This window comes from Streptopelia decaocto (assembly GCF_964273445.1).
Source record: "Streptopelia decaocto genome assembly, chromosome: 2".
In the NCBI taxonomy this organism is placed as follows: Eukaryota; Metazoa; Chordata; class Aves; order Columbiformes; family Columbidae; genus Streptopelia; species Streptopelia decaocto.
The window spans coordinates 15855628-15880327 of record NC_138655.1 but is presented as its reverse complement, the minus strand read 5'-3'; the positions used below and the strand labels follow the sequence as shown (position 1 = coordinate 15880327).

The window sequence follows — 24700 nt, the reverse complement described above, 5'->3', positions numbered from 1 at the left end:
TAACAGCTTATAACACAACTTTTATTAGAAAAGTTATACATAACAGCATCGACTATTTCCAAGAATATCAACCTTGAAAAGCAACAAAACCAGACTAAAAATGTGTAACAAGAAACTAATGACCTTTTCTATAATTAAACATTCAAGTTATCTACAATGTCTTTTTTTACAAAGGGGAAAATCATGGTTTTACAGGCACATCATGTTGAAAATAAAGCTGCAGTAACTTTATACAATTAACTTTTTCAAGGATTATTAAAACATGGTCATCATGTAGTCTCAGATTTTCTTAAACATTCACATAATTTTACAGTTGAGTATACACTGAAATTTCAGAGTCCCAAAATTATTTCACAAAAGTGCCAACATTAAAACCAGAACCTTCAGTGTGAATAATTTTGCCCTAAAAAAAGTTAAGACACATTTCCATAATCAACATATTCACATAATTTCTGGTGCTACCTGGTCTGACAGTAAAGCTTAATTCTTTAGAAGTAAAATCAAGTGGGACTTCTTTTGCAAAACTGATAAAATGTTTTGAACACAGGAGTGTGCATTATTGGAAAAATCTATCCTAAAACCATAAATATATCCAAAAGCCATTAATAGACCACACAATTGAGTGGAACTGTGCCCGTTTGTACTGTATATTCAAGTTTGTTGCCCTTTCGGTACAGGTGGTATCTGAATTTAGCATCTTTACAAAGGCAATCTGTTCAACTTCTCTCATTCTTCATATGCCTGCTTAATAAAAAAATCAGATAATTTACAATCTAGAAGTCTGTTTTAAAAAGTCTGGAGTTTATATACAGCTCTAACAAACCTACAGCATTCTGATATCTTAAAGGTTTAAATGAAATGACTAGAGTTTTTACTTGACACTTATTAACAATAATTAGCCATTATCAGTAGTGGACCATAATGAGGTGGTAAGTGAAAAGGAATGTTTCGTCTAAAATGCTGAACGTGTGTTCTGTCCTTTCACGTATGCAATAGTATCACGTAGAGGAAGTGTTTTCCACAGACACCCGTTTCCCCTTAGCATCAAGGGCTACAAAAATCCGACTGCAAAAATGCAGTGACAAAGCAAGCTGACGTATCAGGCACTACCTTTCATATTGGCAGCTTTAAGTGACCCACGGTATGCACAAAAATCTAGCGAAGGGGAAAAAAAACACCACAATGAGAAGCAGACCGAACATTTTAGATGAGTTTGGCAAAGTTTTTAAATCTGACAATAGGTTGGCCATTCAGTTTTACTTGTATAGGTTAAAAATATCACTATGGAATCAACTAGTCCAATTATCATAAGACATTTTCATTGATACTCAACATCACATGCACCAATATTGCACACATCTGCTCTGAGTTGTTAAAGCAATCTTCACCTGGGTCCTTGAGCTGTCTGGTTTCTGCAGCTGGAGCTCAAGCCACCTGCCCCAGCAGTTTCACTAAAAATTTAAGTGGTAAATTTAAAATACAAAAACCAAAAGAACCCCTCCCCAAAAAACCCAAGGACTTTATACAGACAATAAAATCTAAATTTTCTGCAATGATCTTGTGGGCCCTACAGATGGGGCAATACATGTACGCACTAGTGAAACCAACACTAGCTCTGCTGTATCTAACCATTCAAATAATGTGAAATCTGGGACCAGGCGTTGCAATGATGTCGCTGTAAGGCTCCTCCTGGGTCAGCTCTATAGCTTGCTGCTTTTTAAGTACCAGGAAACTGTAGAATTTTGCAGCTGCTTGTTTTCTATTCGTATTTCTGCACAGCTCAAGCAAACTGATAGATTCCGCTCCAGTCTTAGCGAGAGCTCTCTGAAAAAACACAAACATTGATACCGCAAGTTAAGTAGAGAACTACATACAATGTCCATTGGCGAGATTCTGTTTGCTGTCACCCCAGGACACTGCGAGGGACTGGGAAGGACTTGACATTGGATGGGGACATTACGATACACACATGAAAATTTCCACATGGACCTTATCTAAATGAAACCAAGTGGGCTTCCCAGAGATGTGTGAAAAATCTGTCTTGAATCTGTGCAACGTCTTCCAGAAACACTGTAGTATAGCACAAGATTTTCCTTCTGCACTGATAGCTAGCCAGCCGTTTTTGACTACAGAATATTGTTAAATAGGGATAAACCCCCCTGTTTTATTTTTTAAAATAACTCAAAAATAATAGTAATCTATGTTTAAAACAAAAATTTTGAGAGGTAAGGTTCTTTAAAAGACAACTAATTTTGCCAAGGTGAAAGCTTGTTTATTTGTAAAACTCCTCTGTCTGAAACTAAGTATCCAAAGTTGCTTCCATTTTTTCAAAGTCTTGGCCAGAATATTAAAAAAAAGAAATCAGGAAAATACATCTGTTTGCTGGCTAGCACAACTACTGACGTCTTCAATTTAAAACAGAACTGTCTGCTCTGGAATATCTACTAGATGAAAAGATATTAGGCTGGCCAAACTGAATTACTTTATATTAAACAGATCTTAGCTTTGAATCTCATTATAGACTTAATGTTTCAGCCATCCAGTGCGATGCTCTTTCAGGCACATGGAAGAAGTAATTTAAAAAAATAAAACAACAAAAAAACAACATGCACACACACAAAAACAAAGCTAGACGTGGTCCACAGAGAATTCTGAAGCTCTTCTCAGAAATTGTGATGATACATTTAGAGAGGAAAATATTACACAACATTACCAACCAAACATCTGTATACTTTAAAAATTACTTTTAAGCAACAGCTGTACTCGTTTGGGCTGAGACAGAGTTAATTTTCTTCACAGTAGCTCATACTTTGCTCCCATCTGAAACACAGCACATGTTTTTGTTTTGGAACAAGTAGGCTGGGGATGCACAAGGAGGGGACACAGCTGAGACAGCTGACCCCAACTGACCAAAGGGATATTCCATAGCATGTGACATCATGCTCAGCAATAAAAGCAGAGGGAAAGAAGAGCGGGGTGTGTGCACATTTGGTGTTATGGCATTTGTCTCCTCAAGTAACCATTACACGTAATGATGCCCCACTTTCCTGGAAATGGCTAAATGTCTGCCTGCTGTTGGGAAGCAGTGAATGAATTCCGTATTTCGCTTTGCTTGCACACACAGCTTTTGCTTTGAACTGTCTTTATCCCAACACATGAGTTTTCTTGCTTTTACCCTTCTGATTTCCTCCCTCATCCCACCAGAGGGTAGTGAGGAAGCGGCTGTGTGGGGCTGAGCCAATTACCAGGGTTAAACCACAACAACAGTTTAAAACAATATATCTTAAACTAGTGGAATTCTTGCAGGTGTGCAAAAGAACCAACTTAAATCACATCAGTTTACAATGTAATCTGAACTAAATTTGAGTGTAAGTAAGTGTCATAAAGGCTATATAGGATTTTAAAATAAAGGTTTAATTGTTTACAGATGTAAGGAAGTAATTCTTATAACTCTATTACCATTTTCCAGAAACATAAAGCTTTTGCTTGATTATATCGTACTTTTGAGCAACTTTAAACGAAATACTACTAAATCTCAGTTTACTGAAAACTCAAAAGCATTCTCTGCCCCCGTCCTATCCACTTATGCTGGAAGTCAAGAGATACAATAATGACAATGAGCTTTTATCAGCAAAGACAGAGCCCATGAACTTCACAAAAAAGTAAGGATGACTTTGGACAGCAAAACTAGCTTAGAGAGATGGAACTGAAATACTCCATTGACAGCAGAATCTCTGAAGTTGCCAGAATGTTTAAGAGAACAGAGGAACAGGAACCACAAACTAGGCTGAAAGGCAAAGGTAGCCCAAGAATATATGAAGTACACATATCTGCAAATGGACAGCAGTTTGCACTTAAGTGTATACAAGGGGTGTTCAGTTATCAGAAAAAAGCTCTTTAGGAAGCCAAGAATCCATTCTACAAAGATTATCTGTCTGTGCAGACTGAAGTCACATGCAGAAAAGTAATGGTGCACTTCAGGCAACATCAGATTCCCCCAGTTGTTACAGATTCAGCTTATCATAGTGTGTAAGTTTTCAGATTAGCCTATATGGGAGTAAACCTCCTACAAAATGGTTTTATTCCCAGATCTTGCTGGGGTTTGCTTAGGGTCACATAGCACAAAGTCAAAGGTGTGAAGGTTTCATTAAAAACACAGCCAAACCCAACGATTTTAAAATGTGATTTTCTGAGAGTCTTACCTGCTCACCAAGTGGGGACATAAAGGTTGAAAAACACTTAAGCAAAAAATGTTACTTCAAATGTTCTTTGAAAAAAAAGTGACAATTGTGTTTACATTTAATCTATTACAAGCATTTTCTCCCCTTTAAGAGAGAACTGATACTTCAAGTCTGTAACATCTACTGCAAAGAAAGCTCTTTCTTTTAGCCTTTTTACTCAGGTCAAAAGTGTCAGCGAGCACATTCAAAAGCTACTTTAAGAGGAAGCAAATTATCATGTGTACCTGAAGTCCATGAAGCATTTGTTGAGTTCTCTTGTTCCATCTCCTTTCTTCTTGATCCTGATCACCCCCTGTGCCGTCTTCCTCCTGCAAACAGCCAAAATTGATGCATTTACAAAAGAATACTCTTTTCATCCACTGAGTTATAAAAGAGCTATTTCCAGACATCATTACAGCTTTTTATTGTCATCAAGCCAGAAGGTCAAGACAACCTGACTTACAGGATACATCCAGGAGAGGCAGAAAGTGGGACAGAGGAAAACACATACATAAAGCTGAGGTACCGCGGGAAGGCTGCCTGCCACCCTGACTGTACCCCAAAATGTCATGCTGAAAACTAGTAAAACTAAGCAGTTCAGTCATGACAGCTGAATCAGAAGAGACACTTCAGTCTAGTCTAGGATTGCTAGTAGTGAACAAACGTATCAACAATGCTTTTATTTCACAAACATTAATAAACACCCACAAGTTTTCATTTCACTGTGGAAACAGAACCACTGAAAATGAAAATAGGTTGCTGCTAAAAGCTGTGAAGATCAGTTGTAACAACTCTGCTCCCCATGTCCTTTGGAAGCACTCACCTCCACAGAGCTGTACTTGTGAAGATGTGCTACATATGACTTTTAAAATAAGAACTTTACTTCAAAACCAGCAATTAAAATCACCACAAAAGCAACACACACACAAGTGGTTTCTGCTTTGTTTCTAGTCTTCTTTAAAGAACTTCTAACTGTGTAGAAAAAACAGCCAATTTTTTTATTTCTCAAAATTACACCAGCACGTGTTTCTCCCTCTTCATTGTACTACTTTTAAAGCGACATTTCTCTGCATCCAGCTACATCCTGAAGTGGTCAGGTAGTTGGATTAGATGATCATTATAGGTACCTTCCAACTGAAAATATTTATTCTATTCTAACAGCTTTTTACATTGCTAGAAAAATCATCTTGACAAAAATAACTGAATTCACGTTTCTTTGTACACGTGACTTGTTACAGAAAGAAACTTCACATGTCCAGATATGTTCTTTTTCCAACAATAAAACAACTTTTGAAAAACTAATTAAATATTATGCATTTTAGGTGTAAAATAAAAAGAATCCAAGTTTGTTTTGATATCCAAATACCGCAGCTAAGAAAACTTCAGTTATCACATTTTAAGACGTGGATGGTTTTCTTACAAAAATCTACTTTCACTAAGTGCCGTGAAATATTTAAAATGGAAACATAAAATTAAGATCCAAACTTTTTGTATAAGGTACCATAATACAGAATTGTTTAATTCAACCATGTATGAGAAAAGGAAAACCCTCTAATTCAAAACAGAATGTAAATGCAATTTACAAAACTGAATAACATAAATAATATTCAATGGTCCGGGAATAATTTTGAAAAGTATATTTCCAAGTATTATAATTTCCTAAGTAAGTACTGAAGATTTATTTCTCATGCCATTTAATGAATCCAAAGTCAAACAGTGCTGGGGAACACACAAACCCTCTTCTACAGAAAGTTCTTACCTCCTCTTCTTCTTCCTCCTCTTTCTCCTTTTCCTCCTCTTTCTCTTTTTCTGGCAGAAGTTCTAGCTCTGGTATTAGCTGGCAGATGTTTTGGGGCTCCTCTGGAGGCATTTCTACAGGTGGTATTTCGAGCTGTTGTGATGGTGGATGCTTTAAGAGTACACAATATAGTTAAACTGGCAGTATCATTTTATCAGTGCTTTTACAATAGAATGCTGATGCTACAAACCAGTTTCACAAAATCCAAGTCTCTAAATCTCAGCCATTTGTCAGAATTTTTCTTCTTTGAAAAAATGAAGTGCAATGTTTTGTTTTGCTTTCCATAGATGTATTTTGATCCCTTAGATTCTACTCAAACCAGAAATTATGATACCACTGTAAGGAAAAAGGCTTTCCAATAACTTCACTCAGTCTGCCATCCAAACTACTGATCTCATTTCTTGAATGAGCACATGCAACTTTAAAATCCCACATGACCACACTCAGTGCCACTTGAACACACTTCAACCCACTGGAACAAGACATCTTCAAAATATCAAAATGTTGTTCTTTGAAATACAAGTATGAGGGAATTAAAACATAAGTACTTTGTAAAATTTCCAAAAATGTACAACTGACTTTGGTGCTCAAGTTATCAGTCAGTAGATCGAGAAAAGCAGTTTAACAGGATTTATGTAGCCAATTTTATAAAATTAATATATAGTATTCTTTCTCTGAATCTATACACAGTTAAGGGTTCGTGACTAAAGCTACCTTGGCACCTGAAACTGTTTCTACACATATCCTGAAATAGCTCAAAATAACTTCTGGTTTAAAGTCATACAGTAGGTATTGCTACAGGTATGTTGCCACAGGCCTGAGCTGGTTGGTGTGATCAAAGAATTCCCAACACATCCCAACACCATGGAGTTCAGCACAAATTTCACCCAGTGGCACAACCAAGAGAAGCAGCAGTTGCCACCCTTTTTATAAGAGAATGTAACATCTAACATCTCATTTTACAGCAAACAACCTGCTAGCCAAGAAACATGTAAAAAGCGGGGTTAAAAAAGGCACAAATATGAGAAAGCACAAACCAGGACTGTTCTCACCAGGTTAAGTATTCAGAAAAAGAATAAACCTTTCATTTTGCCCATTCCTCTCCCCTTCACAAATATGGTTTCCTTTCACACTGAACACAGCCTTTACAGAAGAGGTAGATACAAGGTGGTTTCCAAACGTACTCATAATTCAACTAGAAAAATCTTTCCTGAAGATCAAAGTTTTTCTTTTAACTCTTAACCTGGAACACTAGGACTATCTTAAAAAGGATGTTGTGCAGCTAGCACAATCCTTTATCAATGAAAGCTGGTCATATATCATTGCCAAACAACACCTGACAGCTTTGTAAGCAATACACTTTAATCACTGAAGAGCTCTTCTGGAGGAAACAGTGCCATTTCTTTATCCCACCTGCATTTTAAATGTTTCAGTAAGCTTTCCACTTAAGAAACACCATAAAGACTACCCAGGGAGAAAGATTCTGATACTACTCCAGCATATCTCAAGACACCACAGTGCTTCAAATCTGCATCATTTCCTGATCAAAGACACCACCTGCTTCTCATTCTCAAAATAGGAAAAAAAAACCAAACACCAATCTTACTCACAGGTAACACTGGTTCCGGTTCTACTTGCTGCAGTTTACGTTTAACACCTGTCTGAGGTGGTGGGGGCGGCATAACGGATTCATCCAGGTTGGTTCTGCTGCCTTCCATCATCGACTCTTGTAAACGACTTGGTTCTTCCAGAATAGGTTCATCTATATTCCACAACAAATCCAGTTTTAGATACATTGGTACAGTTTCAAATTACATTACTAAGTCAAATCTGCTATTAATTTAGAATTAACCACTCTTAACAGCCTCCATAGCTTTTGCAGTGACTTAAATAGAATTGGTACGGATATGCATACAACTCAATACAATACTCAATTTACAGGATCAAACTGAATCTCTACGTGTCTCCTACCTCTAGGAAAAAAAAAAAAAAGCTATTTTAAGTCACAGACTGTATATCAAACTAAACAACAATTGCAAAGCTCATTGCTTCATTCAGAATCTTTGGTGACTTACTATAAAGCACAAACAAAAAAGAAAAATAAGCTCCAAGGGAAAGCAGAGCATTTTTGAGAAGACACAAACCAATGACATCTCGTTGCTGCTGTTGCTGTTGTTGCTGCTGCTCCTCTCTGGGAACCTCTGGGTTTTCAAAGTCTTTAAGGAACTCATCAAGGTTGTCAGCTTCTCCACCTTTCCTCCTCTTTCTTAGGTCTTCTGGTACCAGAGGTGTAAGACAACGAGTAAAGAGCTACAGGGAAAAGGTTACTTTATTCACTATTGTAGTTCTCAGTGTCCTTAATTTCATTGCAGATCAAATAATTATGAGGGATATTCCTTTTCCATTTTTAAGCTCCTCTCCAACAGTAGTAACATTAAAAAAATTAATTAATTGCAGTAACTGGTAAATATTTTAAGCATTTGTGTTTCCTCTTTTTAAAATGATGAATACTGCTATCACTATATCACTATTCATAAGCTGATGTTTACTATATATCCTGAATATAGCTCATTTCCATTTAGAAATGAACCTGCACAAAAACATTACCTTCAGTAGCCTGTTATTCCACAAAGGCTGTGCAGGCAGAGAGAAAAGCTTTTCAACTCCACCAGTTTCTTTCCACATCATCAGTTTCTTAGTAGGAGGTGCCAAGTCCAAAGTAGTAACAATATCAGAGTAGTCACTTAATTGGGCCCGAATAGTCTTGCTATCCAGTTCTTTCACACTGTCCACAATCAGCTTTCTCTTCCTCTTTGCTTTGGTTTCCTTGACTGTTGAAGTAAAGAAGGTTAGCTCAAAGAGACAGCACACTGCAGAAGAATCTTGCAAGTTCTCTACAGGTCTTATTTGCCCATGTATAAAGCTGCCTCAAGAATCTAGGGCAATGTTAACTTTGGGAGAAGGAATTAAAAGCTACAAGCACTATGAAAGGTCGAACACTATGAATGCTGTCCCATAACCTACAAATTCTTCTGTGTATACTTGTAGTTCTACTGAATCTACCCAAGCCTCAATGTCTTCAGCTGCACATGCCCCCCTCCCTCATGGCCTTCTGGTCAGCCTGGTGGTATTCTTCAGGAGAAAACTCCAGAGATGTACAGCTCCTCTGACCAAAGAGTCAAAATAACACACCAAGATTTTCCTCTAAGCCCCCTCTGAGCTTTGGTGGTGTTAATGTGGGTGGTTACCTGTACCTTCATCCTGCTCTAGAATGACTTTACTGTAAGTTGCTTACAGGCCAGCACTCCGCAGCAGACCCTGAAGCTCTGTCTGGTCCCAGGTGATGAGCTAGGGCCTCTTGTTGTTAGCTTGCCACCAGAGGGCAGCGCTAGGGCTTTTTAATTGGGAAAGCAGAGAATCTGGGCCTGGAGTTCAGTCTGAAAACTACTTATTTTTTTTTCCCCACATTTTTTTTTTTTAATAAAGCAATACAGTACCAGTTAAAGTAAGAAAGTGTCTTGCATTAGAGAAAAAGAAAGAATTTCACTATTTAGTAGAACTTCAAATGAAGAGATAAATTTACTGAATTCTGCAATTCATTAAAGCTATGGATCACTAGAAGAACACTCTCAGTGAAAAGTCATTCCTGGCCATCAAACATAGCTTATTGAGAACTGTGCTGCACTACATATACTGTATTAGAATTGAAGACGTGACAAGTTCTATTCTACCTCATTGTATTTTAATTAGCATGCTTCTCAAAAGCTACAGTATCATGCCACTATACATACTGATTGCAGAAACTACAAACTAGTATCCTTCAAGACTATTAATGCTACCTACCTGGAAAATACTGGAAAGCTACTGTTAGAACAAAAGGAATTCAGCACTTGGTCCCTGGTCTCTCTTCCAACTGAGAAGCAGACTTCATACCAGAGCTGGACATTAATTTCCACTCTATTGAGCTAAGGTGGTCTCTGACGACCCAAGTAAAATATTTTCAAATAGTTTACTCACCAGTTATGTCAATTGGCTCCAGAGCAAAGGCTTCCTCCTCATTGGGAACAAGCGTTGTCTGATCAGTCATAGTTGGTAACGGTTCAACTGGATCTACTGAGTCCGGGCTGTCCGGTCCACCCACTGCCAATTAGAACAAGTGTCTTGAACTATGTCAAAACATTAAGAAGAAACTATGCTACCCTTACCCATCCCCTCCTCCACACCTTAAAGTGATTTACTACATTTCATACTTTTGAACTCAACATGCTTTTAAAGAATTAGAAGTCAAATGAAATTGATTGAAAACAAGTAATTCTAGATCTAGCCCTAGATCATACTCACTTGATACATTATCATCATCATCCATATCATCATGGGGAGGTTGCTCTGGCATCATTACTCCACTTTCGGAGAGTGCAGGGGGGTCATCAAAAATACCACCATCATTATTACTGAGAAGTTTGTCATCTGAAACAACCATATGAAATAATCAGTTTTGTGTCCCCAAATTTATGAAACAAGTATAGACACATTTATTAAGTACATACAAATTTTTAAAAAGTTAGTGAAACCTATACTTTCAATGCTGACTCAAAAGCAATTAGGAGTGCTTTTTCAAGGCACACTTCAGCTCAAACTTTGAGATAACAGGTAACTTTTATTACAATACACTTGGGCACATATTTGCATCTTACTAGATTTCTTGGTACTTCACTGAGACGCACTCAATACAATTCTCAACATATTAATTAAATCCTTGGAAGGAGTCAAAACCAAGAAGAGTTGCATATTGATTTTTCTCTAGAGAACATTATGTATAGAATGAAAAAACTCTGGATGATTTAATTTTACTTCATTTGAAATATGCCAACACTTAACATGCTACACATCATCCATATTGCTGTAGCACTCACAAACCAGAACTCCATTGCTGAAGGTGTAAGTTATAGGGGGACTTTGGCAAAAAAGGAAACAACCTTCCCACAGCCTTCCCAAGAACTAATTGAGGCAGAAGGTAGGACAGAGGAAAACAAACTTCTCAAACATACCCAATATTCCACCATCATTTCCTTCTCCAAAATTATCATCTTTGTATTGATCTTCATATTCCAGGTGATTAGATTTCTCATTGAGGTGACTGGTGCTCTGTTCAGGTTCCAGCAGGAGATTGGAAGCACTGGTGCTCACTAGCATGTCATCCTCAAATGCACTACCTTCTCTCATCATCTCACGGTCATCCATCCCAAAGTCACCTGCAAGAATATGATTTCACTGCTATAAATGCTAAAACTAAAATGCAAGAGACCTAGTTAAACAATCAGCAAAGGCCCAAATTGAGACCAAACTTTATTTCAAGTTATCTTAACTGCAGGCTTAATGACAAGATGTAAGGAATTATGCCCCACAATACCATCGCAAAAATGCTGTTCTATTATAAAAATAACCATCTCCTCTTCAAAGCATTTTATTATACGTATTTTAATTGATTTCTGCAAGATCCTGCTAAATTTTTGCTGCACTGAAAACAAAGAATTCCAAGGAATTCAAAAAAGTTGTGCCTTATGACTTGAGGTTGGGCTTCATGTACAGAGAGCAAACCAATAACAAATCAACACCACCACAAATAAATACCTAGATTATACTTTCAAAGAGACTACATTACTGTACGCTGGAAACTAGACATTCAAATACAACTGTCTTCAGGCTTTGATTCAGATCTTTGAATGCTATCCTTGAAAAGATACTGAAAGAGGTAAACTGGTCACCACTGACTACTATAGCTTTAAAAATCTGATAACATTTTCTGACTGAAAACATGCCTATGACTGAAGCAATGGCTGATTTCATATTCACACCACATTTTGAAAATAAAAATAGACATAATACTTCACTAATTAACCTGAAAACATTCTTCAGCTTTATATAGGCAGCTAGAAACCTGTTGAATTAGAGGTCAGGTTTTTTGGAAAACTGACACGTGCAGACTAAATATGAAATGTAGGGAAACACAGCACGCTTGATCTGATTTGTTTTATACTTAGTGAGAATTCAGTAGTAATTGCAAACCTGTAACTTCACAGTTACCAAACCTAGCTTAGTAACACATAATAATACATGAGATTTTTACCGAAGTCATTATCCTGGAGGATACTGATGTTGCCTACTTCTTCTCTCATTGTAATTTCTTCCACTCTACTCTGGTTCAAACTGAACTGCTGAGCCACATCAATATCACTTGAACAAAGAGAAGGCAATTATTAAAAAATCTCCATTAAAAAAGAAAAAATATCAACAGATAAAGCCTGCTTAGATAAACATGAAATTAGGTCCTAAAAAGTACACTATACACTTCAGTCAATCAATGAAAAGCTGATGGTGAATCCAGAACAGAAAATGCTACTTAAAACAGTTATGATCATTCGTGGTCAAAACTTATCACCTAAATTGCATTAGCTTCTAGGAAATGTATCAGTAACCTCTCTTACTCTTTGCCATGTTGGGGTCACTAATTTTAAAGGTCAAATTAATAAATAAGAAAACACTTCCCTCCATTCAACTTCAAAAGTTATTAATATAATTTATTAAAAAGTATGTCTTCTAACAGCACCAAGTTAACACTCTGTGGCGTGTCAAAGTACGTTTCCTAGAAGAACAAAGGATTTTTATGCAGTTTCAGATTAGTATATACTCTAATTTGAATATAAACCAAATAGAATGCTGAGTAAAGCACACTGTAGGCCAGAAATTCCATTACGAATAAACTAAAAGGGTAACATCAATTTTTCCAGAACTATTCAGGTTGTATATTTGTTATTATGTTTACAGGTAACCTATTACTATTTATAAGTTTTAATTCTTAAAACTTCCACTACAGAATGTCAACAAGGATACTTCCATAAAACTAATCTTGTCTAACCAGAGAACGTATGTGATTTAGAGCACCTCAAATAGAAAAAAAAAGAAAATGATACTATATATTTGAGTTTTTCAAAAGCTTCTGCAAGGGCAGCTTTTATTTGGTTAAAATTACATGCTACTATGAACTTAAAATCAATACAAAGATGACTGTGTACCTGCTTGGTATATTAAAGGACTTAAGAAAATAAGTTACCTACAGACCCTTTTTTTTTTTTTTTTTTTACATTCAGCAATGAGTTTGCTATTTCAAAGCAGGTTCTCCTCAACTAAAACCCAATCTTTTAATGGAAATAAAAAGAAAACCAAAAAAGAACAAACCAAACTTACTCTAGATCAGGAAGTGGTTGGTCAAAATCATGAAATTCCTCAGGTAAGGTAATAGCATTGTAAGCAGCCTCTCTGTTTTCCTCAGGCAAATCGACAACCCCTGCAGAGAAGAACACTCAGACGTGAGATCCCATTCCTTACAAGGACAGCCTTTTTCCCCTGTGCCTTCGGCACTGTTCTCTCTGCATGACCTCCTTGTCTTTAAATTGTCAAACTGAACCAATGCTAGACACCTATGAAGAAACCTTAGATAATCTTAGTACTGAGATTCAGTCTAAATTCAAAATATATACTCTCAGGTCCTTGCACTGTTTTGTATAACCCTGGAAGCCTCAAATCACTCAATGTTTGTGTAGCACAATGCAGATCTGTGCAGCTAACACAGGTGTTGTATGTCATCACAACACTATTCAGGTACCTGCTACAAAATCATTTTATCATGATGCTGCAGTCCCGTATTTTGGGTTTGGGTAAAACAGTGGAAACACAGTATGACTCATTTGCTACTGGTCATTCAGTCAGCTCAATTAGCTCTGGAAGTCCCAGCACAGTACTCACTCTACTTGGGCCACACAAACTTGCAGGCTTCTACATTTAAAAGAGCTGGATTACCTAAACCATATACATATCTTTTCATATCCTCCCCGAGATGCTTAATCTGCTATTCAGCGAGCATTCTCATAGCATGACTATCAGATTAGGCATCACACAAAAACAGTGCCAGTAGCTGGTTGGTGCCTCTCTTTTATTCAAAGGCTTAGAGGTCAGGATGCTTGAAAGTGCATGAGAAATGTAGGTTCAATTCCTTCTGTAACTTGCAGAAGATTTGAGCTTTATGTTCTGCCTTCTGACCCGACAACACAGGCAATTCTCAGGTACAGGTATTTCAGAAACACTCTGCCCACTGTGTTCCCCTCCACAATGCATCAAAGAACCACTGTCCAGAGAGACCAGGAACAAGCATGAGTCTGTAGTTTACTCATCTTGTTACTCTGCTAGGAATGAAGAAACCTAGTCCATCCTTTCAGGGCTATCCAACATTTTTACCTATTGGTTGCTTAAAATAAAACATGTAAATGACTCTCACAGAGCAGACAGGATCAAGACACAAAGCGGTTAAACTGAGAACAAAGAAAAGTGTCTCAACTTTTTTCAGGTCAGCATGTCATTTTTTGTAAATCTTGTTTTAAGGTGCTTCACCTTCTACATGAGCTCTGTTGGGAGTGGGAAAATATTTTTCTGTGAAATTAGACAAGTTAGGGTGTTATCACCCAGGGAAGTTAAATGGGACAGTAAACAAAAAAGTGGCAACAGTCAACAAATTGCCACTGAAAGCTACATAAAGTTGAATGCCTGAATCACAACGCAAAGATCAGGAAATGAAGATAAAGCCACTCCATGCCTTAACTTTTCTCAAATTTACTGTTGCACTGGCTTGTAAGAGCTGCCTTGAAAAAAAACCAAAACAGTCTTCCTTAAGTTCAGCTTTTACATCTATTACACTGGGAAACTTAAAAAGGTAGAATATGATTCAGCAGCTCTGAGTACCCAGCAGCATCACTGCCACAGCTACACTCCAGCTGGAAAAAAGTTTCCCAGGCCAGAACTAAAGAGAATTACCAACCGTGTGTAAGTCAAGTAACAACTGCTGGAGGGAAAGTCATTTCAGGTATTAATAAGGCTCCCCACCTTCATGGAAAATCTTAGAGTAAGCAACAATAGAGGGGGAAGTTATAGGTCACACATACAAAATGGAAAATATCATTGTTGCACACATTACAGTTCACATTATTTCCAGGAACTAAAATGTGAAAAGTGGTAAAAAACCAGCTTATTTCTATGTCTCTTTTGTAACTCATGGCAAGGCAATCTTTATCCTTGATGGAAACAAGCTCCCTTCTGTGCTTCTCTTCAGTACATGCAACTGGCCTTTTTCAGACTTATGACAGAAAGTAAAAACCATTCAACATCATACACCAAAACCAGCCAAAATCATAACTGAGATTTTACTGAATTAATACTAATATGAAACGTTTTTGTTCAGAATTCAATTAAAAGATGTTTTTCAGCCAGCAACTCAGTCATACAGCCAGCCTGAAGCTGCACTAAAGAAAACAGTATCTTCTATAATCCTGTATAACTATGTAATTCCAGTATGGAGACAGCAGGGTAGAATTATACATCTTCTTAACAAACATCATTATATAACGATACACTACACTTTTCAGAGAGTGCTTAGAGAAAGACATACCTGGACGAAAAGCCATCTTAATCTTAATGAAAGCCTCATTGCAGTCTGCAAGAAGATATTTTGCTTTCCTGTGGTAGATTCTAACGACACCTAGTAAGAGATGTCCTGAGGTTCGAAGTGCCATCTTCACCTAAAAACATATTGCACAATCAGTGAATCAGATATAGCCTTTTTTCCTCTAATGACATTTCAGTCACCTTTGCATGAGTTTTTCAGTAACATCAAATACCCAAAACAAGTATAAACATCAGCAGAAACCTGAAGAAAGAAAGAATGCAAAGTCTACAGTTCAAGATAAATACTCTACATTTTGTAACTAAATTGCATTATACATTAGCGTTAGAAAAATAAAAAGAAAATATTCTTCAAAATCAGAGTCAATACAGTATTTCACATCTGAACATACCCTTCCACCCTTTGAAGTAGTAACATTAAGAATTGTGTTTCGGTGACCCAAATAGTAACTACCACCAGCATACACAATTTTTTTTTCACAAGATAACATTACATCAGTGTAGAACAGATACCTTTGGTGAAATGATACTCTCCACGCTGCTTTCCAGATTACATTCAAAAACATGGGCTTTGGTTAGCTTCTTATCCCAGTGGGCCGCCAGCCAGATTTTGGCCAGCGGCCCACGCTTGCTCAGGACAAAGTGGGCATAGAACATGGTCCCAGATGTCTAAAACAAAGTGCAAACCTGTAAAGAAAAATGCTGCGTTTTTTTTCTATAACTTTTTCTTAATGAGGAACATCCTTGTAAATACACCCCTTACCCACAGTAAGCAAAGCACGTTTGCTTTTCAATAATTAAGGTCAGACTATTTGCATTAAATATTTAAGAAGCCAACACTTCCAAGTAGCAGCCATGTAATAGCAAACATATTCACTGCAGAGCAAATATAAGGGAGGAAGAAGAGCAACCACTGACCATTTACATAACATAAAAATGATCAACCAACAAGAAAAAAAAAATCTTATATAGTAATCTTTATGGTAATGATAACAAACTCATATAATGCAAGCAAATATGTCTCAGTTTTCAGTCCACAGTAGTTTTCCACCACTTCCATTGCTTTTTACTCTTAATTCAGTAGCTACTACTACACTATACCAGTAATTGTTTCAGTAAAATATTTAGCATTCTAAAACATACAGTCCAAAACTTTTTGGACTTCAACATATTTTCTTAAAAAGAAAGTATAATTATGTCTTCACTTCTGAACAGACTGTTCTCCATTTCATAATCCTCCTAGTAACACTTCCAATTTTTACTCAGGTGTTGACAAAAATGGTAAGGAAATTGACTGCATTATCCCAAGCTTCCTGAAAATTTCATTTTCTTCTCTCTCCTTCACCAGAAAAAGAGAAATCCTTTTATCTACTTATCTAGTAACTACCGTCCTACAGCTGATAACATGCCAACCTATCAAACCATGGAAAAGCAGAACAGGATGATGTCTTATGATCTAAACATGTCCATTTCATGCATGAGGTAAGCACATGTTTCAGTTCAACTACAAGCTGAGAAAACAAAAAGTTCGCTTTAAAGAGCTGAAAGATTCTCCACAGCTTTTTCTCTTAGTAACTAGTGAAAAAGAAACAAAAGAGAACAAGAGAAATGCGGGAAGTGCAGTTCAGTTTTTATCTCCTTGATGCCCACAGAAAAACTGCCAGCAGCAGCATAGTAACCTCACAGTAAAAACCAGGCAGTTTAATCTGGGCAGAGGCAATATGAGGAGCACCAGTTTCCAGCCATAAAAACCCCAGCGTTTCCCAAAGGCATGCCAACACAGCTCATAAGCAAATAGCAAACACAGGGAAACAAAAAGCATTGGTAAACATAACAGCCAAAGAGAGATGCTCAGGAAGCCAATTCCTAAACCATATCAATTGACTTGTAGGGAGAAGAAACAAGTTTCAAAGTAGCTAGGGTAGAGCTGTTGCTTTTTATAGGGTATGCTTCATATTATTAACAAAAAAAAAAAAAAAGGCAAGCACAACTGTGACTGCTAGAAAAATATAGTGGCAGGAGAAGCACTGGAATTACTGGTTCAGTGGAAGCAAAGCCAACCTCTAGGTATCTGGATAACAAATGAAAAACTGTAGATCTAGGGGTCAATCTCTGAAAGCTAAGGCCAATGATATTTCCCCTCCCTTTTTTTTTTTTTTGTTGTTCTATTTTAATAAATGGGAGTTAAAGGAATATAAAGGATAGGGAAAATTATCTTTGTAGTGGCACCATACAATGTACTTGTACTCACTCACAGGTATTGTTCAACATAGAAGACAATGAAAGATTTGAATTTCAGCTGCATTAAACAAGAGAACAGGGTTATTTGGACAACAGGTCTGTCTTAATGACAGACTGGCCACTAATTCTGTTCACAACCAAGCATGGACACAGTGGAGAGGATTTAACGGAAATAAAGGCCATGTTCAGCTTCAGCTCAAGTTAACGCAGTAGACAGAAAGGATTAAAACTATTCCTAGGAGTGAAGTTGATAGCTTTGAGTCATAGCAAAGCTGCAGATTAACAAAAAATCACAATGCCGTTTTTATTTGTTGAGATTGTATGGAGGCTAAGGACAGCACTGCATAAAGATGGACATGAGCAAGGTTTTCTAGGAAGCACAACAAAACAATCTTGGAAGTCTCCTGCATCAATAAAAGCTATCTAAAGGAACGTATTCTACTCCCCCACCCCAATGTTTTTTTCAAAAGACAGACTGTCTCAAAGACCAGCAGACATTTCAATCCCTTGTGCATTTTCAAAGACCTCACAGTAGTTTTGTATATGCAGAGACATAACTGTAGCACAGCATTTTGACGTCTTGAGTTGCCACACACTGCTCTGGTAACAGCAGGCCTGTAAATTACCCCTAAATATGAGAAGCAGGGGAAAACACAAACATACAGTTAACAAAACCATTTGTATTACTGGACTAAAAACTTCCAACAACAGTTACAAAAGAATGTACTTTGATTCATAGAGTTTGGCACAATTATTCACCAACGTTTTAAAATCACTAAAATACATAGCACAGGCTTCTCAAAACTTTAAACATACAGTTAACTGTAACCCTGAAAATATACTGAAGATTTCCTCTTAAATGTGAAACATACTATTTGGACAACTCTGAACCAACATATCACTTTAAATCCCAGACAGCAAGGGTAATGCAAGCCTAAGACAAACAACTATCTAAGATATTGAAGAGCAAGGTAAGGTTCCCCAAAAAATTGAGGTGTTGAGATTTAATGATTTCACAACTTGCTCCCAGCCCCCCCCGCTTCTTTTTTTAAAAAAACAGACATTGTTAAATTCTGTCTTTTAAAGCACTGACAATCCAAGCCAAAGTACTCCCTGTAAAGGGGCTTAATATATATGATTTGGTTTCAAAGCATATGCTTCCTTAGCAATTAAAGCAAAGAATAGAGGCTGAAAACCACTGCACCAAGGGAACACACAGAAACAGTACTTGGTCACCTGTGCTTGAAGTGCTTCCTAGGTTTGACAACTGTTCAGTACTGGAGTTATGCGTCAAACCTAAAACTTGCTTGTAGAACTAATTAGAAAGTTATACTACATGTGCAGGGTACTTAAGCTTTTGGAGTGAATAAGAACTAAAAATAACCAGCTTCTGACAGAGGTCATCTGTTGCTCTTCATCCATTAATGAAGTCTCACCACAGCTTAATACATGGAGAAACACTGACAATCAGACCACAGGCAGTTTTAAAGGGTGTTTTAACCTGGACTGTTATTAACAAATAATACTTCTATTCCCTGAAGCACTAATTTCCTATCACAATAGGAGTCTCTGCCACTTCCAAATTCCAACAGATGCTCTGCTCTGTGTGGCAATACCTGGGTTACACCAACTGTACAAATCCCACCTTTATGGTTCTGAGCTACAGCAGTTCAGCTACTGCTGTTTGAAGCATCAGCACAAACACCTAAAGCAAGCCCCAACGGTTGCTATCACCTACTCTAGATTTTTCTACTTCTTTTCAGATAACCCTTTTTCTTATTTCAGGCTTTTTGTCTGATCTTTAATTCATAGGGCAGTATGCTGATGTAGTGGCACAAAACAAGACGAAATAGATTTTCTGGCATAATGTAAGACTGGGATGAATGTTAAAGGAAAGTTTCTTGGAGTGGCAGAGTGCTCATGCAGACATCTAAAACATACGCAATTGGCTACCAAAGCAACTTATAAGACTCCTCAAAAGAAAAAGGGTGGCTGATGGCTCTTAAAAAGCTTGTAAAGTAAAATGTAACTGTTAATTTTTGAAATTGACTGGATATGAACCAGGACCTTAAAACTTGTTCTAAGAACCTACTCATTTTTCTGTCTAGCTTGCACTGCTCTGAGGCAAAAGTAATACGTATTCACACAAGAGTGGGTGGGACCAAATTCTGATCTTGCCAAACTGTACTGAACTCAGCTTTGAAGTCTTTCAAAAGCAATCTTCAAATTTGCTTCAATGTGTCACAACTGTCCTCAGGTTCCTCTGCAAAAATTGCTCAACAATTGGAAAATCTTATTTTTAATATTTTTCTTTCTAAAGAAGTATAAAAAAGGCTACAATTCTAGACACAAAGTAATTGAACATGTAAAGCAAAACTAACACAATATAAATAGTACACAAGGTCTGATCTAGAATCTGCCTGTTTCATTCTCTCATCAGAGTATCTGGTAACTGACTGACCTGAAGAAGCAACAAGAAAATTGGGTAGATGCTACCCATGAACTTCATCTTAACTGTTAATTAACAAATATTAAGTCTTAAAATCCTTCCGCATATTAGAATGGTTAACTATGTCAAGTCTGAAAAGCACTCTTATGTAGCTTGAGTCCCATCCTTCAAGACATTCAGAAAGAAGCTTAATGAACTAAGAGTTGACAATAATATGGTGAATATTATATCTGTTGTCTGCAATATTTTAATTTGATCATGGTCCAATCTAGTCCACTACATGAATTTGCCTGTTACCCTAGTAGGTCAGGTTACACACACACATACCAGTTCATCAGTTAAGTTCAGTCTTTGATTTGTTTTATTGTCACCTACTTTTGTCCCTGTTGTAAGGCTACTCCAGAACCACATTCATCCACTAATCAGCAGACAAATTCCATACTACAGTTTAAAAATCAGCCAGTCATTTAAATTCATTTGTTCTTATGCTGTCCTTCAACCTCTCTTGTCTGCTGGTTCCCCCTACACACATATTTTCTTCCTATGCTGTCCCTGTTTCTGTTTTGCTAAGCCAAGCCAGCCCTGGGTGGAAGCTCACCCTGCACACCTGCAGCACTCCCAGTTGGCCCTGCTGGACTTCAGAGGTCCAGCAGGACTACCCTGACACTGCAGCAGTACTTTGAGTTTTTCAGTTTTAACTCGTAAGTCTTCACTATACAGTCCTTCTTACATGTCTAAAACTTCCCTGGAGTGGACACTTACTAAAGTTGTCTCACTAGCAGGTTTCATTGTCACACTGAACACCTGGTGCCACTGGGAAAAAAAAAAAAAAAATCAGCAGCAGACCCATCTTCTCAAACTCCACTAACAACTCCTTACAGCTCAATGACTCTTTTCAGCATTACCTTCTTTCATCTCTTTCCTTGAACCACCTTTATAATTTTCTGCTTAATCTACATTTTTCTGAATTTTAATATATTTCTTTGTGGCACCTGCAGCTCTACTGAAGTTCAGTGACAAGTCACCTCAGTTTCTTACATCCACAAAAATCAATTATTGAAAAGATGAAAATGAACTAGTCCAACTTGACAATACTTTGATACATGCATACAGCTTTTTCCATTTGTCTCCAAGTATTGTTTTTTCCATCGACTTTTTTTCTGAAATCCTATGGCTGAGGTTTCACTATCAGGCTTATAATTGCTCAAAACACTCCACTCCTTAACAGGAGCTGCATTCACTGTTCTCCAATTACAATATATTATGCGCCTACATAAGCAAATTGGTAGAGCCAGTGCCCCACTAAAGTTACTAAGTCAAAAGGCAGGTCATTCAGAATTCCTGCAAAGTTTAAAATTACTGAACCCTATGAACAGCTTCCATCCCCCACCCACCCACCATTTTAATAACTAAACCTCAGCAGGTATCCTGCCCTTGTGCCTGGATTCGGCATATCTACTCATTCCGTGGAAAACAGTCTTTTTAATTTTAGGCCCTATCTCAATTATCTCAACCTGTTTTGCACAATTCCAGTTCCAAGTCAAACTAATACACCTGCGTAAGGCACATACTAACACACTCCTTAAATGTACATAAGCTGAATAAGAGCATAGAACTCCTCATGTTACTCTGTCTTCTGCAGCAGTTATTCCTCTGTACTGTTCACCTAAAGAACCCAAATGTAAAACACCAAATTACTAACATTTTGCCTCAGAGAAGTTAAACTTGTGTATTAACTGAGGCAACTATTCTTATTTCTGTGGGAAAGTCCATGGTATCAGCAAGGCTGATGGCAAGACAAGACTAATTAAACTGTGTGGTAATTTAAGTTTATTGTGGGTATCACTAACTTTTTGCTCCTCCTTTTACTCCCCCCACCAAACTTACTTCCTTACAAACTTACTTCAGTGGGCTTTGTGTTTCCAGGTTCCACAGAACATAAAATATTTACAAATTAACCTTCACAAAATAAAAAGCAAGCCTGGCCTTACTAATGCTTTCATGTTTCCCCATTTTTGATGTAATGAGTTTTACTGAGGAAGAGATTAATGAAAGCGCGTGCTTAGCACACACGTTCACACAATGTGGGCCTAAATGATAACTTCGCCAAATAAATAATATTTTATTTTATGTGCCTAAATTTAACAAAAAGCCATTTTCACTGAAACAGCCAACAAGACACAGTGACCCCAAACTTCCTTTGTTATTGACAGAAACACAACACCGTGTTTCATATTTAATGGAAGCCTTTCATTCAGGATCAGAAAAAATCTTAAAAACTATAGCAAGATTTATAACAGAGTGTCCATAGGAGCTGCTAGACAAAGATCTTAATTTCTCAAGAGATAGTTATTTTTAAAGGGGCCTTTTATTTGCAGATCAACAGTCAGAGTGCCCAGAAAGTAGTTCGTATGTTACCAGTAAGGGCTGCGGGAACATTCAACAGACTGCTTTTTTCAAGTGATAAGCTAAATTACATAAGAAAATAAGAGACAGGCAGATAAAACTTTGCTGTCCTTCCCCTTCGCAGACTGCAGCAACCCCGCAACTACACCGTCCCTTCCGTCAACCCACAGCTGCGGATCTGTTACATTATTCCGGCCACCGGACTCAAACGCGTCGCTCCCTCAGCTCCCCCGTGGAAGCGGGGTGGTCACCGCGCTACCCCACCTGCTCCAGGCTCACAGACCGTCTGTCTCCACCACGGAGCGCACTCCGCTCCGCCTCCCACGGGGCTCTGTCCCTGCCGCCGCCAGGCCGCAAACGGGGCCTCGCTGCCCCCGGCCCTGCCGCAGATCCCTCCTAACACCCGGCCCCGCGCGTCGGCCCCCGCCCGGGGAGCCCCAGGCAGCGCCGCGGCCCGGCGGGCTTTCCCCTCCTGCTGCCTCTCGCCCGCTCACGCCGGGAGGGCTCGGCCGCAGAGCCGGCGCGGCCGTGCTCAGCTGCAGGGCGCCGGCAGCCGAGCCCGAGTAGGCCGGCAGCGCCCCGAGAGCCGTGCCCCCTCGGACGGCGGCAACGAGCCGGGGTGACCGGCGGGAGCGACCGCGGCCGGACCCGCTCCTTACTCTGGTCCGGTGCAGGGGGAGGCTGGCGCGGCGGCTGGCGAGGCCGGGCTGGGGAAGCGCTCCGCTCCTCCTCCCCGAGCCGCTCACTCAAACAAACAAGATGGCGGCCGCGGCCCTTCCTGCCGCCCAAACCGCCCGTTCAAATCGCAGGATGTTTACTGTTAAAATGCCCCCTCCTCCCCCGCGCGCGCCTCCTCCCGCTGCGCCGCGAGATGCGGGCGCCCAGTGGGAACTGGCCAAGTACGCATGCGCCCGTCCCCGGCGCTCCGGTGCACGGCCGGGGAGAAGGGGCGGGGCAGCGGGGATGACGAAAGGCACGACTGACAGCGGCACGCGGCCTTGGTGGAACGGCGGGGCCAGGGCGGGGATGAGGGAACTGCGCCTGCGCGGTTCCCTGGGCCCCACAGCGCCGCTCCGGCGGGCGTGGGGAGCGGCCGAAGGCGGGAGTGGCCGTTGGGCGGGCGCGTGCGGTTGCCATGGCAGCGCGGGGCCGCGGGTCGGGTCCCGCTCCCAGGCCCGGCCCGATCGGTCTGTCCCGCGGCGGCGGGGCCGCCTGTCACGGGCCCGGCTGTGCTATGGAACCACAGAGTCATTTCGGTTGGAAGAGATCATCGAGACCAACCTTAACCTAATTCCAGCACTCAAGCATGTCCCTAAGCACCTTTTACACACCTCCAGTAATAGTGACTCCACCACTTCCCTGGGCAGCCTGTTCCAATGCCTGACAACATTTTCCGTGAAGAATTTTTTGCTAATATCCAATCTAAACCTCCACTGGCACAACTTGAGGCCATTTTCTCTTGTCCTGTTGCTTGTTACTTGGGAGGAGAGACCAACCTCCTCCCTGCTACAACCTCCTTTCAGGTAGTTGCAGGCAGCGATAAGGTCTCCCCTCAGCCTCCTCTTCTCCAGGCTGAACAGCCCCAGTTCCCTCAGCTGCTCCTCATCAGACTCGTGCTCCAGGCCCCTGTGGGGCTCAGGCTGCCTGGCAGGCCGGGCAGCCCATCCGCGCTGTGCCCGTGTCCCTGCCCTGGGTGCCCCAAGCCCGGCCTGGGGACGCCGTTTGGCCAGGGGTGCACAGGACAAGCCTCGACTCTGGCTCGGGCTGCACAGAGGGACCAGCTCGGCTGCATGTGGTGCTTAGCACTCTTTCTACCCAGCGAATAAAAAGCACTGCCTTGAAGGTGTCTCTGAGTTTTTAGTTAAGTTGTTTTAAAACAAAACAAAAGGCTCTCATTTAAAACAAACTTTTGTTTTGTTTTGTTTTGTTTTTGTTCCCCAGCCTGCTTCCTTAAGGAGGTTGCCACACTGGGTCTTCCTTCTGAGCTTTGCAGCTTCTGCCATCTGGGACACTGTAGGTGTTTCTCTTATGCTATGGAGGGGACTGTGCTGAGAATAACTGCACAGCATGCATTTC

General features: G+C 39.4%; 1 protein-coding gene across 1 annotated transcript; it reads right to left on the bottom strand.

Moving 5' to 3' along the window:
- RAD21 (RAD21 cohesin complex component) lies at positions 1-23442 on the bottom strand. The gene is made up of 14 exons (XM_082046395.1): positions 23284-23442; positions 16042-16215; positions 15515-15644; positions 13264-13363; positions 12146-12252; positions 11067-11270; positions 10360-10485; positions 10036-10158; positions 8626-8849; positions 8163-8328; positions 7629-7780; positions 5980-6129; positions 4466-4549; positions 1-1824 (listed from the first exon to the last, which is right to left on the bottom strand). Exons 2-14 carry the CDS (start codon positions 16183-16185, stop codon positions 1633-1635), a joined length of 1902 nt encoding a protein of 633 aa, XP_081902521.1. The 5' UTR covers positions 16186-16215; positions 23284-23442; the 3' UTR covers positions 1-1632.
- Positions 23443-24700: the final 1258 nt, after the last annotated feature.

Coding starts and splice junctions, on each gene's coding strand:
- RAD21 (XM_082046395.1), bottom strand. CDS start 16,185: ATGTTCTATGCCCACTTTGTCCTGAGCAAGCGTGGGCCGCTGGCCAAA. Junction 15,645..16,041: donor AGAGTATCATTTCACCAAAG/GTATCTGTTCTA, acceptor ATATGTTTTTAG/GTGAAGATGGCACTTCGAAC. Junction 8,329..8,625: donor GGAATAACAGGCTACTGAAG/GTAATGTTTTTG, acceptor TTTTCCCTGTAG/CTCTTTACTCGTTGTCTTAC.